The sequence below is a fragment of the Oreochromis aureus genome, linkage group 11 (genome assembly GCF_013358895.1).
Source record: "Oreochromis aureus strain Israel breed Guangdong linkage group 11, ZZ_aureus, whole genome shotgun sequence".
NCBI lineage: Eukaryota > Metazoa > Chordata > Actinopteri > Cichliformes > Cichlidae > Oreochromis > Oreochromis aureus.
This window is the reverse complement of record NC_052952.1, coordinates 18,099,535-18,115,534: the sequence shown is the minus strand read 5'-3', so window position 1 is coordinate 18,115,534 and position 16,000 is coordinate 18,099,535. Positions and strand designations below refer to the sequence as shown.

General features: G+C 41.6%; 2 protein-coding genes across 5 annotated transcripts; both read right to left on the bottom strand.

The window, feature by feature from the left end:
• Positions 1–206: 206 nt before the first annotated feature.
• On the bottom strand, positions 207–7,214 carry colq (collagen-like tail subunit (single strand of homotrimer) of asymmetric acetylcholinesterase). 4 transcript variants are annotated; one of them, XM_031746216.2, is made up of 17 exons: positions 7,037–7,214; positions 6,409–6,518; positions 6,081–6,188; positions 5,214–5,258; positions 5,033–5,059; positions 4,162–4,233; positions 3,819–3,881; positions 3,692–3,718; positions 3,557–3,601; positions 3,439–3,474; positions 3,236–3,316; positions 3,027–3,123; positions 2,321–2,451; positions 914–1,033; positions 666–807; positions 455–557; positions 207–367 (listed from the first exon to the last, which is right to left on the bottom strand). In XM_031746216.2, the coding sequence occupies exons 1-17, from the start codon at positions 7,131–7,133 to the stop codon at positions 298–300; spliced, it is 1,374 nt and encodes a 457-aa protein (XP_031602076.1). In that variant the 5' UTR covers positions 7,134–7,214; the 3' UTR covers positions 207–297. The 4 variants fall into 4 exon arrangements, with proteins under 4 accessions (XP_031602076.1, XP_039475037.1, XP_039475038.1 ...); XM_039619103.1 differs by having other exon boundaries at positions 666–792; XM_039619104.1 differs by lacking the exon at positions 5,033–5,059.
• A 939-nt stretch (positions 7,215–8,153) lies between these two features.
• Positions 8,154–15,353, bottom strand: hacl1 (2-hydroxyacyl-CoA lyase 1). The gene is made up of 17 exons (XM_031746263.2): positions 15,151–15,353; positions 14,832–14,936; positions 14,702–14,742; positions 14,529–14,609; positions 14,382–14,454; positions 14,230–14,307; positions 14,001–14,095; positions 13,782–13,894; positions 13,565–13,700; positions 12,478–12,583; positions 12,221–12,304; positions 10,802–10,903; positions 10,477–10,631; positions 10,186–10,344; positions 9,991–10,098; positions 9,694–9,880; positions 8,154–8,355 (listed from the first exon to the last, which is right to left on the bottom strand). Exons 1-17 carry the CDS (start codon positions 15,199–15,201, stop codon positions 8,323–8,325), a joined length of 1,707 nt encoding a protein of 568 aa, XP_031602123.1. The 5' UTR covers positions 15,202–15,353; the 3' UTR covers positions 8,154–8,322.
• Between the last annotated feature and the right edge of the window lie 647 nt (positions 15,354–16,000).

Sequence of the window (16,000 nt, the reverse complement as noted above, 5' to 3'; positions counted from 1 at the left end):
GTGCAGTCTTCCTTTGCATTTCCAGTGTGCGGATTTTCACCTTCAAAGACTGAAGCTATAACCTCCGGGGAGATATGTGGCATCTCAGCAGCAATACAGATGAGTTTTATGTATGTTTGTATATTTCTAGGTTTTGTTCTTTCTTTCATAACAGAATCACTGGCAGCCTCCTTCAGAGTTTTTGCTTGGAGCATTGTTGTCTTTTCTTTTTTTTTCTTTTGTTATTTTTGTTTTTTAACATGTTAAGTCCCAAGCAAATAACACACAGAGGAGCCACAGCACTGTCCAGACACCTCCTCAAGTAAAGTACTTGCAGTTTGTTGAGTCAATAGTACAGTATCTTGTGCACTTGAGGTGACCATATGACCTACAAATAGTAAGAAAAACGTTTTCAGGTCACACCTACGTCTTTTCATGCAGTACAATGTTGTGTACCCAAATGCTGTATGCTTACCCTGGAAGATATGAATTACACGTCTGGTATCCAAAGTCTTTTCCATCACACTCCTCAGCCCCTTCATAGCGGTATCCGTCCCCACAGTAGGCATGTTTACACTCTATGGTAACATGAGACAGCAGGGGCACAGGGGGGTCATGTTATATGTGCACAGCAAAGTACAGCTAATGAACTATAAAAGGACCGGTAACATAGATGCATGACTTACTGACGCAGCCATCGGTGACGACTCTGTTTTTGTCATCACACTCCTCCCCGGTGGAGATCTGCACTATGCCGTCCCCACAGTAACCTTCATCATCGGGGGCATTTTCCATGGACTGGTAGGGCGTCATCTGGAATGGAAAGGTCTTTTGCAGAATTTAAAAAATGTAAACATAAAAGGAAAAGGCTGTTTGAAAGTCACCATCTTTTTTTTTTAAGGACACATTGCATTGTTGCTACATGCATTTATACCTGGATTGGCAGCCAGCCATCAATGTCTTTGAAATAGAGAGATTTCTGGTCTTTACGGAATGCAAGAGCGTTATCTGTGCGGAGGCGCTCCAGTTCCTCCTCATTGCTCACCACAAATATCTAAAAGAAGACAAAATAATAGGGTTCGGTGCATTTTAGCACTTTATGAAATAATATTGAAGATCACCATTTGTCATCCCAGCTGGTAACATTTGTCTGCAAGCATTATCTATCGCTCCTGTAAGTGTACTTTAACCTTCCTTTTATCTTTTTTTTAATCTTATTTATTTCCAGTTGTGGTCTAAAGTTTACATAGAATTATCACAGGCATGATGCTTTTAATGATATCTTTGAACTGTTCTTTTTCCAGATTGGAATGACTGTACAAAATCTTTTTTTCTTTTTTCTTTTTTTTTTTTGTATTTTCTCTAATCCACTCAGAGCCAAAAGTATAAATAAAGGTCAAATATATACTTCTAACTTGCTCCCTAATGTCTCGTTAGTTATTATGATTGACCTCAAAAAGCAGTTTCTCTTCACTGTCTTTGTTTGATAGCAATCATTGGATTGACCAATACTTGGAACAATAGGAAAGGAACTCCGTAAAGATCTTAGAAGGAGACTTTTAGATTTATAAAAATTAGGAAGATCTCTTGAAGCCATTTTTAAACCACTGCAGATTTTAAGATTATCAGTTCAAACAACTGTACATAGGCACAACTTATATGGATGTCTCACTGCTTTGTCCAAGAAGAAACCAAATGCCATCTGCAAAACAGTTTTATGGTCAGATCAGATAAAGATTGAGGTATTTGGCAAGATTACCAAGAGGTATGTTTGGAGGAGTAAAGGTGAGGCTTTCAAAACTAAAAATACTAAAAATAAATAAAAGAACTGTATTTTTAGTTCTTTCAAAACTAAAAATACAGGCTGTCAAGCATGGTGGTGGTAGCATCATGCTGCAGGGCTGTTTTACTGCCAGTGGTACTGGTAAATTGCACAAAGTGGATGAAAAAATTTTGCTCAAATCAAGATCTGAATGACTGAAACTTGGACACAGCTGGGTCTTCCAGCAGGACAATGATCCCAAATACACAAAACTGATTTCTGGAATGGATAAAGCAGGCTAACGTTAAGCTTCTGGAATGGCCTCCCTAAAGCCATTAAATGTCTATGTTGTACAATCACTCCACCCTGGAAAAAGAGGACTTCCAGAAAGCATTCTTTTGCAAAAGGTCAGTTATTAACAGGCCAGAATTACTATGGCATTGATGCCTATGATGAGCTGATGTAAACTTCTGACCACAACTGTATTACCCTTTGAAACTCTTTACATTTTAATTTGGTGGATTTTTCAGTGATTTCTCAGATGATTCTATATTTGACTGTAAACCATTCATCTCTCACCGCTGGCACTTTGAGATAATTTCCTGTAGAGGCATAATTTTCAAATGGAGGACCACTCCAAGAGCTGCAGCTACACTTTCCAGGAGGCCCTGGTGGACCACGCGCACCCTTTGCTCCAACCATGTAGACTCCTGCATATACAGGAAGAGGGGGAAAAAAAAAAGGAAGGATAAACAAACAGTGGGTCTATATTTAGTCCAAATGACAGAATATAGCAGCATTAATGAGCTGAAGGAGAAGTGTTGTACAGCCTACACAAGCTGATATAAATACCACATGTCAGTCTAGCGTCTTTGATTTATCAATCAAGAAGCAAACACAATCAGGATAATTCATACAGGAACTTGATCAAGATAACAAATGTCATCTTGATGATGTGCTGACATAATATTTGTAAAACTGTAGGCTTGCCATCTGTCAATCCATTTTAGCCACATGATGTCATGCTGAGAGAATCCTGTTTCAGCTCGGGGGGGATTAGATTTCTCCGGTGCTAAATAAGACTACTGGTGTTACCTCGTACACAGTTTTAAAGTGGGCTTCCTTTACTCACCAGGCTGCGAGCTTTCCCGTCTCAGTTTCAGCACAAGTTTTCACACGCTCACAACGGAAAAAACACAGGACCATCCACAAACTAAATCTCTCCAGCAAACACTTAATCATGACCAGAATTCTCAAGAGTTTTAAATCTGCTTTGGGATTTCACCTGTTGCAGGTGGACCAGGAGGGCCAGGGTGGCCTGGAGGTCCCTGTGGGCCCGCTGGCCCTATAGGACCAACGCTTCCTGTGTCTCCTTTCAGTCCCTTAAATTCAAAACAGTGCAGGGTCATTTCCTTACACCACATGTCAAAAAGTACAACTGTCTTGCTAACACTACTGTAAAACAGTGCAACCACATGCCCACAAACTCCTTACCTGCTTGCCTCTCTTCCCCGGTCGACCAGTGGGTCCTCTGTTTCCTGAGGTTCCAGGTTCTCCTTTTGGACCCATTTCACCCTCAATAACAGAAATATATATATATGTCAGAAAAATTCTGAATTCAAATGCATGAATTTAATTGGTTAGCTGGTTAACATTGTAAGGCAGAACCCTTACTGGCTTGAATGAGGATTACTTACTTTTTGTCCAAGCATTCCTGGGAAACCCATTGCACCCTGCCAGTGAGGAAGAGTACGTAACATGAATTCAGACTTCTTACAAAGTGTATGTACAATTTTCCTGATACACTCTCCCCACCTTGTCTCCTTTCATCCCATTCTCGCCACGGTCACCTCGGGAACCCTGACAGAGCAGATTACATTCATGTAGTTTACTGTCAAAGTTGTTAATCAATAAATCCTACGGTATTTACAGCTGAATGGTGCCACTTACCTTTTCCCCTTTATACCCAGGTAAGCCCTAGGATTAAAGTTTTAAAACAAAAATGAAACAAGATGAAACAAAATAGTGTAAAGTTGCTCTATTTCCAGATCACTAAAGAGCATATGTAAAATGTCACCTTCGGCCCAATTGGTCCTCTGGATCCAGGCAAACCCATCAGCCCCGGGTCACCTTTCTCACCCTGACACAAAGGTGAACATGAACGATGTGAATGCGCTTTTGTCTTTGAACGCAACATAAAATAAGAAATGTCATACACGGACATTGAACGTTAAAGGTTCTTTTATTACGTTTACAGTCAAGCATTCACCAAAGGAAAGGCTGTTTGCATGTTACATAACTGGTAATCCAGGGTTTTATTTTAATTGACTGCAAATCAGACTCGTGTAATAAACCATTCTGGTTCTTACTGGTCTCATATAATGACATATTTTATAGGATCTACATTATGACTTACTCACTTTGGCCCCACTTGGTCCTGACCACCCTGTTGGTCCTCTTTTCCCAGGAAGTCCAGGAGGCCCTGTCCGACCCTGACAGGAGACATAACTGTTTTTTAAGTTAATGAAATCAGAGCCTTTTATGCCTGTTTGAAGATATATATATATCTATATATATATAGATATATATATAGATATATAAATATGAATGAGGTATTTGCTGCATTAGCTGACGGCCAGCTCACTACAGCATTTTTCAGACACTGCTGCACATGTAGGGGGAGAACGGCTTTAACGAGCCCTGTCACTTTGCTCTCTTTAATTAAATGATGGGCTGTATATAGAACAGGAGTCTGTGCTTGAGGGAAATAAAATGATTAATAACCTGGCTGAAACACTAAGCTAAATTGCTCTGCGGTGCTGCAAAGCTGCTCAGTCAGGCCGCTTGCAAAGTGAAGCTCCCCCATTGGACAGCTTTGATTCATTTAGGAGGACGCTACTCATCTACCTGTGCTCATCAAATACTGTGTCCTGAGCTTTCAATAAAGCTTTACGTTAGGAGAAGGAGGACCGTCTGACAGGCTAGCCTGATGCGGAATGTTGATAGGGAAGCAATATGCTCCGCTTCGGTGAGAGAAACAGACTGAGAGCATGTAAAGTCCCTCAGCCACAAAAACAGCCTGTCTCAGCAGCCCTGCACCCATTTGCCTCCTGTCAGTGTGTCTGTTCTGCCTCCTGTCAAGGTTGTATATCCTCACAATTTCGGGATGTACACAAGCAGGCACTGGCAGCACTGTGACTTACAGCGAGCGAGCAGGCGGAGGCATTGTATCTCATTTTTTGAGTAAATCCACTTAGCAAAGAACATGGAGTGATTAATGGAGACTCTCACCTTTTGACCAGGTCTTCCTATTTCTCCCTGACAACAGGATGTGGAGGAGGGGACAAGGACGGCAGTCATTTAATGCACTTCCAGAAAGCATTTGCGTGCAAAAGGTCAATTGCACTTTAGCTTATTAGAATAATAAGCAGATAGTCTAGTTTTATCTAATTTCAATAAGTACACTCCTTACCTTTTCTCCTTTAGGCCCTGCTATCCCAGGTAATCCAGGGGGACCCTAATGAACATAAAAAGAAAACATTAGATTTGTGCTATACGCTCCTAAATCACAGAGATAGCCATCTAAATTCATTTTATTGTCCACAGCATCCCACCACAGAGCTGTTCTGTTTCTGGAAGCCGCAGTTTCAATTAGCTAAAGGCTGAGTGGCCACTATTGATTTAAAAGCTGCCTTGTGGGCCTCCTTTGATAAAGAGAAATGCTGCTGCGGTTCGGCCTCTGATGAGCAACCGCAGCAAAAGCTTTAACAATCAGTTGGTAAATCTGCTTTCACTTATGAAATGCTGGAGCACAGTGGAGAACAGTGGAGCAGGTTGGGTTATGAGGGCCTTTTGAACCAAAAGGTCTTTGTATCTTTCAATCACTGGAGAACACAAACACCTGGACACAAGCATGTTTTGGTGAGCCCTGGAATTTACGCGACCCAGTACTCGTTTCCAAGCAGACAGCTCTTCAGACGGTTTCTGAGAATGATGTGTGGGACACTGGCAGCCAGTGGAAAAAGGCTATTTGTGTCTCAGCTAAAAGTGGAGCGTTAATGGGTTGCTGTGTTGCATGGGCCAGAGAAATCCCCATCTCCTGCTATACAGGAACTATCAAGTTGGAGAAGACATGCGGTTAATATGTAGTTGGGGGACTAATTTTTAACACCTTAAAACTACGTAGACTCCAACGTAAAACAGAGACTGACGCTTTAGTCATAGTGGTAATTAATCCTGTTACATTATGAGGGATTTATTGGAAGAGTCCAATAACAGTGGCACAGTTCCAGATACAAAAGGATAGCCATGATGTTTTAGGAATAGCCTGGTTTCCCACCTGAGGTCCTGGGGGGCCAGGAGGCCCCGGAGGGCCTGCGGGGCAAGAAGAAACTTTATTGTTATTGTCCACATCAGACTCGCGACCATCACGGGAATTTCCATCACTCTGTAAAATATAAATAAAGATGCAGTTCGATGACTTCTTCGGTCTTGACAACATTTGTAAGAGCAGGTTTTCTGATATTCATTCAGTTGTTGACATAAAATTCGAGAGACTCTTGACCAGGGGTCAAAAGGCTCTAACAAGTGTGGTGTTTTTGGATATAAATCAAGGACATGTCAACAGTTAGATATTCACAATAGAAAGTCACATGACTTTGACTCACATGAGGGTAGAGGCGCCAAAGTGAAGGGGGTGGAGGAAACAGCGGTGGTGGAGGCGGACTCACTAAACAGCATGGGCTGAACCTCTTCTGCTGATCCTGGGATCTGAGAGCTGCGCAAGGTGGGCATGCAGTCACAAATTAAACAGGGTGTCAAAGGTATATGAAGCCAGGCAGTTTTTTTTGTGTTGTTTTAACTTCTGCACCCACGGTAATGAATGTGAGATGAGAAAAACTTCATTTACGACAAATTAAGGTGGGACAGATTAAAAATGAGACAAACTGAAGTGATTACAGCATGCAGGAGCAGCACAAGCAACAGAGAAACAGGTGCAAACTATCAAATCATGACACCCATCCAGCAGAATTCCTAGCGCTGGACGGATATGAAGCCCCTGTGCCTCTCACCGAAGAGCCGGAGCTGGTCTCGCTATTTATAGAGGCATTTCCAACCTACCTCATGGACAACAAGAAAATAAAAACAAGGGTATTATCATGAGCGCCACGTGAATCTCAAATTGAGACTTTCAGAATCCGTGCTTTTGCAGCTCAAATCCACCAGCTCCTGTGCATGCACAGTACTGTACAGTACAGTATACAGTATTCAAGCTCAGGATTAAAACGGTCTTACCTGCTGGGAATGAATCAAAGTTGTCCAGAAAAGAAGGCTGAGCCAGGCCATAACAAAACCACAATGGCAGATACAGTCCAAGTGTTAGAAGAGTCATGCTGCTCCGGATAGTTGCCTGACTTTATTTCTGATCCACGGCAGCTCTCACGCTGTCTTTTTCCACTCCCTCTCTTCTCACTGTCCTCTCTCTCTGCTCCCCTCCCTCTGCGTTCACTCTGCTGTGTCTCCTTTACGCCCTCAGAAGAGGGTACGCTGACCAATACCCATTAAATCTTTCCTCTGCATCAGTGTGCACTAAAATTACAGGAGACAGCCTGCCAGTTGCTCCTGGTGCCAATATTAGATCTCTACTACTGCAGTGGGGGGGCTTTTGTTATTGTCTCTCTTCAGGGAAAGTTGTGAGACTCCCTGTGTGCTTTTCTGCAAGACATGCTGAGAGCGTTCTGAATGAAGATGTTACAACTTTCTTAGATGTATCAGTCTAGTCTAATTATGTTTGGATTAACAGGTTTTTTTGTGATGAAGCACACTGTGCATCAAGTTATTTAGTACACACTATACTGCTGTGGCAAGTCTTTTACACAATGTCAAGTGTCTGCATTTCCAAAGGACCTAGAAAAACAGACGCCATCACTTCTCAGCAGCACTTTAAGATAAATTATGCTTTATTCTTTATATAATTTACAAAAGCAATCATGTCAAGCTTGCAACTTAACAGATACAAAACCAATGCAATTTTCTGCCAAATAATTTTAGCTTGCATTGCTTTTTTGTTGCACATTTAGGATTTTTCAGACAAGGTGTGGAAAAGGATACAAAACTTATGGAAATTAGAAAAATCCTGTTGATTGTTAATTTCATCTAAAGTTTCCCCTTTACTGACAAATCTCTACCTTCGACTGTAAACATTAGCTGGTTCATTTGCAAAAAGAAAAAAAAAGTTTGTCAAATGCGTTTATTTTTCTCCTTTTCTCCGGATTTTGGTCTTTTCAGACACTTTTTTCCCCTTTACATTTAATTTTATTACATTTCATTAATGTAGGCAATACTCAACAGGGAAACTCCCAGTTGCAGTCCAGATTAAGAGGGAAAAAATGACATAAAGAAACAGCATGCACTCTGTGTGAAATGTTTTATTGTAGTCATATTTTTCATATTAATTCACAGTATAGTAATAGCAAAATATTAGATGAATTAATGGAAACAACCAGAAAAACAAAAGCAGTTTGATATTTTCCAGGAGAAAACCGTCACTGCTGTGCTGAAACGCTCTGGACACAGAAAATCTACAGGTTGGAACGTGTGAGCCAAGGAAACTCCTGCAAACAGACAAGACAGTGTTTATATTAGTCTTTAAATGAAAGAGCTATACAGTGTAATAAGATCTAGATGAATATTGTCCTGTAATGGAGATCTAAGCAGTACAACAGAGGTTTTCCAGGTAATAAAAATGAACTATAAGTTTTCTTCAAATTTTCAAAACTAAATCTTGTCAGCTTCAAGTCTGACAGGAATGCATTAAAGTCGGGCGTCAAAAGGTGAAGGCGGAACACTTTAAAAGTCGGGGACAAGTCTTTCTGCTGGCACATCCGTGGAGCTCAGCGCTGTGGATACATTACTCAATACAACCTTCAACCGTGTCTGCAAAAGGTTGCGTGGATACGTTCAACATAAACACGGAGGGCCATGCTTTCTAATTATGGGAGCCCTGAAATAGAAAGGTCAGGTTGGTGTTAGGTGGAGGGATTGTGAGTGGAATACAACAGTTCTGGTGCACCTGGAGCAGGAGGATTACGGCTCAGCAAGGCATGTCAGTAACATAGCCCTCAAAGGATGAGGAAGAGTCAAGTAAACATGAAGCTGTTTATTGTATGCAAAGCAGAAACCAAAGAAACACTGGATTAAATCAGGCTTGGCTTTACTGCTGTGACTGCCGGTGTCACTCAGTCTCTTTATTGCCTTCTGTGGAGCACCAGGACCAAATACTAAAAACATTCTGTGATCTGATTTGCGGCCTTTTGTCATATAGTACCGTTTATAGTCTGCAAGGACACAAGGCTACAAGGGTGTAAAACATGCTATAATATGAGTGATATATGTCAAGTCTTCATTCCAGACTGTGTTAACATGTTCAAATGTTCGGACCGCCTTAGACCCTCCATGTTTCTCCAGTGTACGGCAAACGCTCGACAGCGCAAAAGTCCAGATATTTGATAGAGCCACGGAGGTGCTCTGACTATGGTAGGAGTTGTTATTACAACTCTGACCACAAGGTGGAGCATTATTTTTCTAGAGTTGCCTGTGCATGTAGAGAATTTTATGCCAGGTGCACCTGGGAGAAGCTCACCCTCAAGTCTGTCTGGCAGGCAAGACGTGGTTAATGTTGTTGCAAAATGCATTTAAACCCAGACATAAATGTGCCCACATAAGTTCGTTGTGTACTTCTCACCACAACGTGGCACGAACTGGAAAATAATACGAAAGAAAAGCTTTCAAGTACAAAACCTTACTAGCAACTAGGACTGCACGGTCAGTGTTAATCACATGTTTGGGCTCATTATCAATAAGTCAATTTAAGGAGGTTTTTCTGTTTCTTTTGTGCATACTTTATAAACATGCAGACTCTATAAACATGTGTTCCTAACAGTTGTAGTTACCTGCTGCTTCCTGTCTGAGGAAGGGTCAATGAGCACATTGATGAGACTTGGTCTCTCCCAGTCACTCAGGCTAAGCTGTAAGGCACTGCGCAGCTCCTCCACTGTCCTCACCAGCAACCCTCGACCTCCGAACGCCTTCATCACCTCATCATAGCGAGCCTCAGGTAGAAGGGACACGGGAGGGGCCCTAAAATGTGACGATGTAAGACAACTTTTGCGATGTCATACCATAAGACATCAATAAAAACTATCAGTGAATTCACTTTATGATAATTTTCTCAAAAGTATCTCACTCACACAGAGGTCAGCTCTCCCATTTGTTTCATTGCTTTCCATGTTTCAGAATCTACTCCACTGTATATGCCGTTATTATTGACCACAATAACGACCACAGGTAGGCTATACCTGATTTGCAAAACACAAAGAGAAGAATGCGAAGTCAATAGGCGGTTAAACTACAAATACTGAATAGAAACACTGGAATCAATTCACCTGCACATGGTCTCAACCTCCATACCAGAAAACCCAAAGGCACTGTCTCCCTCCACACAGACGACCCTTCGGCCGGTGTTCTGGCTCGCCTCCACAGCAGCTGCTGCGATAGCAAACCCGAGACCTACTCCCATTGTTCCAAAGGTGCCTGCATCCAGTCTGAACATCATCAAGATTAGTTTACAGCAATCTAATAGACATACATTAACTCATAGTTTAGTCTAAATTAATTTGTTAGCATAAAAAAAACAACAACAACAAAAAAACAGTCAGCGCGCTTGACTGGCTTACCTGTGTCGAGGTAGGTAGTTATTTAACATGGTGCGTCCGATGTCCATTGTGTTTGCACCCTCGCTGACAATGATGCAGTCATGTGGCAGCAGCTGGGAGATGTGATGAAACACTGTGTAGTAGTTCAAGGGCACTGTAGACTGTAGAGCAAGTGCCTATTGGCAAAAAACACATAAAACAGAGACAACATCTAAATGGATTAAATATATAATTTAATGTCATCGGCAGGCTGATACAGTGTAACCATGCACAGAACAACAATGTAAGCTCTCCATTGGTGGTCCAAATTCTAAGGAAGGATTAGAAGAACTTTGGTGAAACCCACCTTTGATATTTTTGCATTAGCAGCAATCTTGCTCTTTAACATGCTCCACCACTCAGCGTTAGAGGGGTATTTCCAACCATCTCTACGGACACACATTAACAGCTGAAGAAAAAAAAAGAGACCGCTATTACAGTTGAATGTTACTGCACTGGTGTCACTGATATAGAGAATAAAGTCAAGGTAAAACGACAGCACGACGATGTAACAAAGAAATCATCTGGTCCTTGCCTGGTCTTAAAATTTGGTAGATGCAACCTCAGAGGAAGAACAACCCCATGACATTTAACACAATGTAATCATAATAAAATGCAAAAGCAGTCTTGTGAATGTCCTCACTGTTTCCATAGGAACTGAGAGGGAACGTAGCAGCCAGGTGCTGCTAATCAAATGCATTTGATTAACTGATCATCAGCAAGTGTGAGAATCTCTGTAAAACCAGAGGTTTTGACAGTTTGCTGGTCTGAAGCAATCGGTCGTGTGTGAACACAATGCCAAGGAGGAAAGACGTTAACACCGATCTTAGCAAATGTTGCTGTCCATTAATCTGGGAATGATATAATCATTATAAGGTTATAAGGCCATTTGCAAACAATTTCAAGTCCATCATCCTACTGTGAGGAAAATTCTTCACAAGTGGAAATCTTATTAACAAATTCACCCCAAGGTCAGACCATACAGCGCTCAGAGAAACTGCAAAAAACCCAAGAAGTACATCTCAGGCCTCAATTAACATATTACATATTAAAATTCAAATATATGAGTATATGAAAGTACTCTATGTGAATGTGAGAGCATCTGTCCAACAGCTGATGCTTGGCTAACACTGGGAACAGAACAATGATCCCCAAAACACAGCAACAAATCAACAACATAATGCCTGAAAAATAAAAGAATCAAAGTGCTACAAGTGCCCAGCAAACTCCAGACCTCAACCTGATTGAAATGCTGTAGCTTGACCTTAAGGGTGTAATAAGTTATGTCGTTCTTCATCTGAGGTAGCGTTTAAGTAATCTTATGACCTAGAAACCTGCTTTGTTTTTACCATGACTGTATATTTATGAAAGGGATCCGTTTTGCGTTTTTCAGACATATTTTTGTCGCATTAGTCTGAAAATTCAGTGAGAGGAGCAAAGAAAATACAAAAACAAACAAAAAACTCTGAACAAAAGTGTTCAGATCTCACTGTCATGCATGCAAGGCTTAAAACCAATGATTAAAGAATCCATTAAGAGCTGCACAAGTATAACCAGATATTATGCTATGGTGAATTATCTATGAGAGAAAAGCATAGCTCTACACAGGTTCTTACCATTAGCGCAAATGTTGATGAAACATGAAGCTTTTGATTCCTAAATTAACGTTATGGGAAAGACATGAAAGACAAAGATGAGCCAATGGGCTGAGTTGCTGAAAATGTACCTGAGTGGCAACAGCACTGATATCTCCAAGGAGAGCAACAGCTGGCCTCACATTATTGCCCATCTCCTCAGCACAAAGGTCAACCTGCAAACAGATCACAGTGGTGTTATATCATTACAGCTTTCGCAGCACCAGATTTGGCAGAACTAACTGTCTCATGACAAGGCAAAAGATTAACAACCAAACAGACTAATAGCTTTAAACAAGATCTTTTAATGCTGATTTTTCTCAAACCATAGACTCGGTCATTTACATACCTGAATGATCTTCACATTAGGGTTAAATCTAGGTGGAAGACCAAAATGGAGCATCCAATTGAGCCTGGCTCCAAACAGAAGTATGACATCAGCCTGGAGAAGAGCTCTGGGTAACAAGGAAAAAAATACATAAAAAACAAACAGCGGAAGAGGTCAAACAATGGATTCTCATTAAACACGACTAAAAATTTTAGATCCTGACTGGTTAGAAGATGCAGAATTTAGGAGCCAGATAGATGACCATGGCACAAATGTTTGTTTGCCATCTAAACATGTACTGTCAACTATTCTTGGCCTAAAAAATATAGAAATAGAAATCTGGCGATCCAATCAGCTAAATAAATGAGGAATAATAGAAGAAGCATTGATATGTCAGACAGAAGGGGACAAAACTTCATGCCACTTCTTCTCCCTTAGGCAGAACGTTTTGTTTTCAATCCTGTAATGCATATAGAAAGTGAATTTTGTCTTCTAGCTAAAAACACATCAAAATAGGAGCTGCACTCAGAACACATCCGTCTGTCTGGATGTTAGACTGTTTTCTTTTTTGGAAAATCTGACCATCGCTTTTAAAAAAATAAGTACTTTTATAAGTGTATTATTATACACTTACCTAACAGTTCATTAGGTACACCAGTTCAACTGCACGTTAATATCTAATCAGCCAATCAGTTGGCAGCAGCTCAATACATCAATACATTCACCAAAGTTGTAAATATTTTGCCCAGTCTCATGAGTCGGGATTTCTGCTGCAACATTCAGATGGCAGGGTCAGATTTTGGCACATGCAGCACAAAGCCATCGATCCATCCGGCCTTGTTTCAACAGTTCAGGCTGCTGGTGATGGTGTAAAGGTATAGTGGATGTTTGTTTTTTTTCTTGGCACCTGGTAATATCAGCTGAGCATTGATTAAACCCCTAAGCCTGCATGAGTATTGCTGACCATGTCTATGCCTTCTACTTCAGGAAGATTAAAACACACCAAAGTTACAGAGTTCTGCTGGACTTCTCTATTAAAGAGAGCTCTACAGATTGTTACAACTTTGTCTGATTACTACCAGGTGTGATTGTGCAGTGTGAGGCTTACCTTGAGCGTGCAGCAGCCACACAGTTGGCATGGTCATCAGGAAGAACCCCTTTCCCCATCGGGGTGGGCAGGAAGGGAAGGCCACTCGTTTCAATAAACTCCCTCAGCACAGTCTCTGCTCTACCATAGGCTGCTCCTATTGGGGGGGAAAAACACAGGTTGGTTAGGCTTAGTTAATTTGAAAAGAGGTGGCAATTGCTTCTTTTGTTTCAGTTACCTTTGCCGATGATGACCAAGGGTGTCTTGGCTGCTTTTAAGACAGATATGGCTTCTGTGACTGAACCCTGGTCAGCCAAACTCACTGGTGGAGGCGGACAGCAGGACACTTCTCTGAGGGAGAGACACACTTCTCTGAGAGTCTGTGCACCTGATGTTTAACGAGTGACACTGTGCATAAAAATGTTTTTTTTTTTTTAATCCAAGAATGACAACAAACCTAACTTTGCTCCTCTCCACTTTAGCATTAACCATGTCGCCTGCAATATCCACATAACAAGCACCTGGACGCCCATAGATGCTTGTGCGGACCGCCTGTGAGCAACCAAATACCAGAAAACTTTACACAGACATAATAAAAATAATAATTAGTAGTTCATCCAGATCTATTTGATACATTACAAGAACAAAAGAACAAAACAGATAGTGTGAGGGCATTGTTATACAACCTTCTCTATCACTGAGGGGATGGCTTCTAGACTGCTGGGTCTTGCTGAAAACTTGCTGTACAGGCGGCATGCTTCCACCTGGCAACATGGAGAAACAGAATCAGCGTAGAGAAGCGGTGTCAGGCAAAAATCCCCATCGAGACACGTGTTACCTGAGGAAACTCCTGAAAGGCTCCTGCAGTTTCCTGATTTCGATCCGAAGACCCTCCGATAACAACCACCGGCCTGTGCAAAGCCAGCATCACTTCATAAAAACCTTGCAAGTTGTACAGTACACAGCAGTGGTTATGGAGTCATACCAGCAGTTCATGTTGGCATTGGCCATTCCACCCAGGGCATGGATGAGCCCAGGTCCAGAAACCACAAGACAGGCCCCTGGTCTGGATTCAGATAACCACAGGAAACAGCAACATGTGAATAACAGTGCTGGGCACCAGCTGTTCACCTTATTCGGTACAGAATTAGATTTTACCTCCCAGTAATGTATCCGATGGCAGACGCTGCATAGCACGCCTGTTATGCGACAGAAATTATTTGATGTCAGCCTGGCAATGCAATGCTTTTGTTAGGGATCACAAAGGTTGTACAAAACAACGAGTTACCGCTTGCTCGTTGCGCATTCCTACGTATCTGATTCCTGCAGCCTGAGCAGCCATGGCCACTTCGATTATCGGAACTCCAACTATCCCAAACATGTAGTCCACTTTCTGCAGGGAGATTGATTGAACAAGTTTTGTAAAAACGTAGCATTATTAATTGGACGGGGGAAATGCATTCATGAAAAGTTTAGTGATCTTGACCACACCGCACTTGGACTTTGACACACTGCTCAACAGTTACATCTGAGCAAAGACACAAACGCTTGTCAGGGAGAATATTTCTGTTGGAGTGCTACATGTTTGCAGACGACGTCATTCCTACCTGAGCCTTTAGAGACTCAGCGATGAGCTGAGCTCCTGTCACTTCGTCCATGACCGTGAGGAGACAGCAGGCAGCGCAATGTCAAACCGCACTGTCACAAACCACAAGCTACTGCTGGACTGCAACTTGAACAAGTTTGCATCAGAGCCCTTGAGCAAAGGTCTCTGCTTGGTTTGTTTTTGGAACTGCATCCGCCCCCTTACTTCCACTTCCGAGTTACGAGCCAATCACGAGAGCCAATGCGTGTGACCTCACGTCCTACCGAGAGGTGCAAAAAGAAATTCAGTTGTGTAGACTAGATACTTTCTTTTATTTAGTCATTTCTAATAAATATTAGAATCTAGAGTTTAAACATAGACCTTGTAGCCGGTCTTTGGTTTAATGCAACATTTTAAATAAATTAATAAATATGGACGGAACATAATCGTGCAGCTCTTTTGCCAGTAACATTTCTACACCATAAAAACAGCAGTTGCATGATTTATATATTTGTATGACAGAATAAAAACAAAAGTATAACTAATAATAACTGAATGATGGTACACCAACAGGCCCCTGAACTGCTCACTGCCTCATCAGAAATGGTCTCAGTGGAAAGGTGGCTGTCAAAAAGTCACCCTTAAAAGAGAGAAACAGTTAGAATAGGCTGCAGTATGCCAAATTACACAAGAACTGGACTGTAAATCAGTAGCAAAAGTCTTATCGAGTGATGAATCGTCATCAGTATTTACAGAGGTCAAGAGAATGGTACAACAGTGTCTACAGCCACCTGTAAAACACAGTGTCTGTGTCATGGATTGGTCCTGCATTTCTGACAGCGGTGTTTGGGATCTTGTCAAAACTGATGACA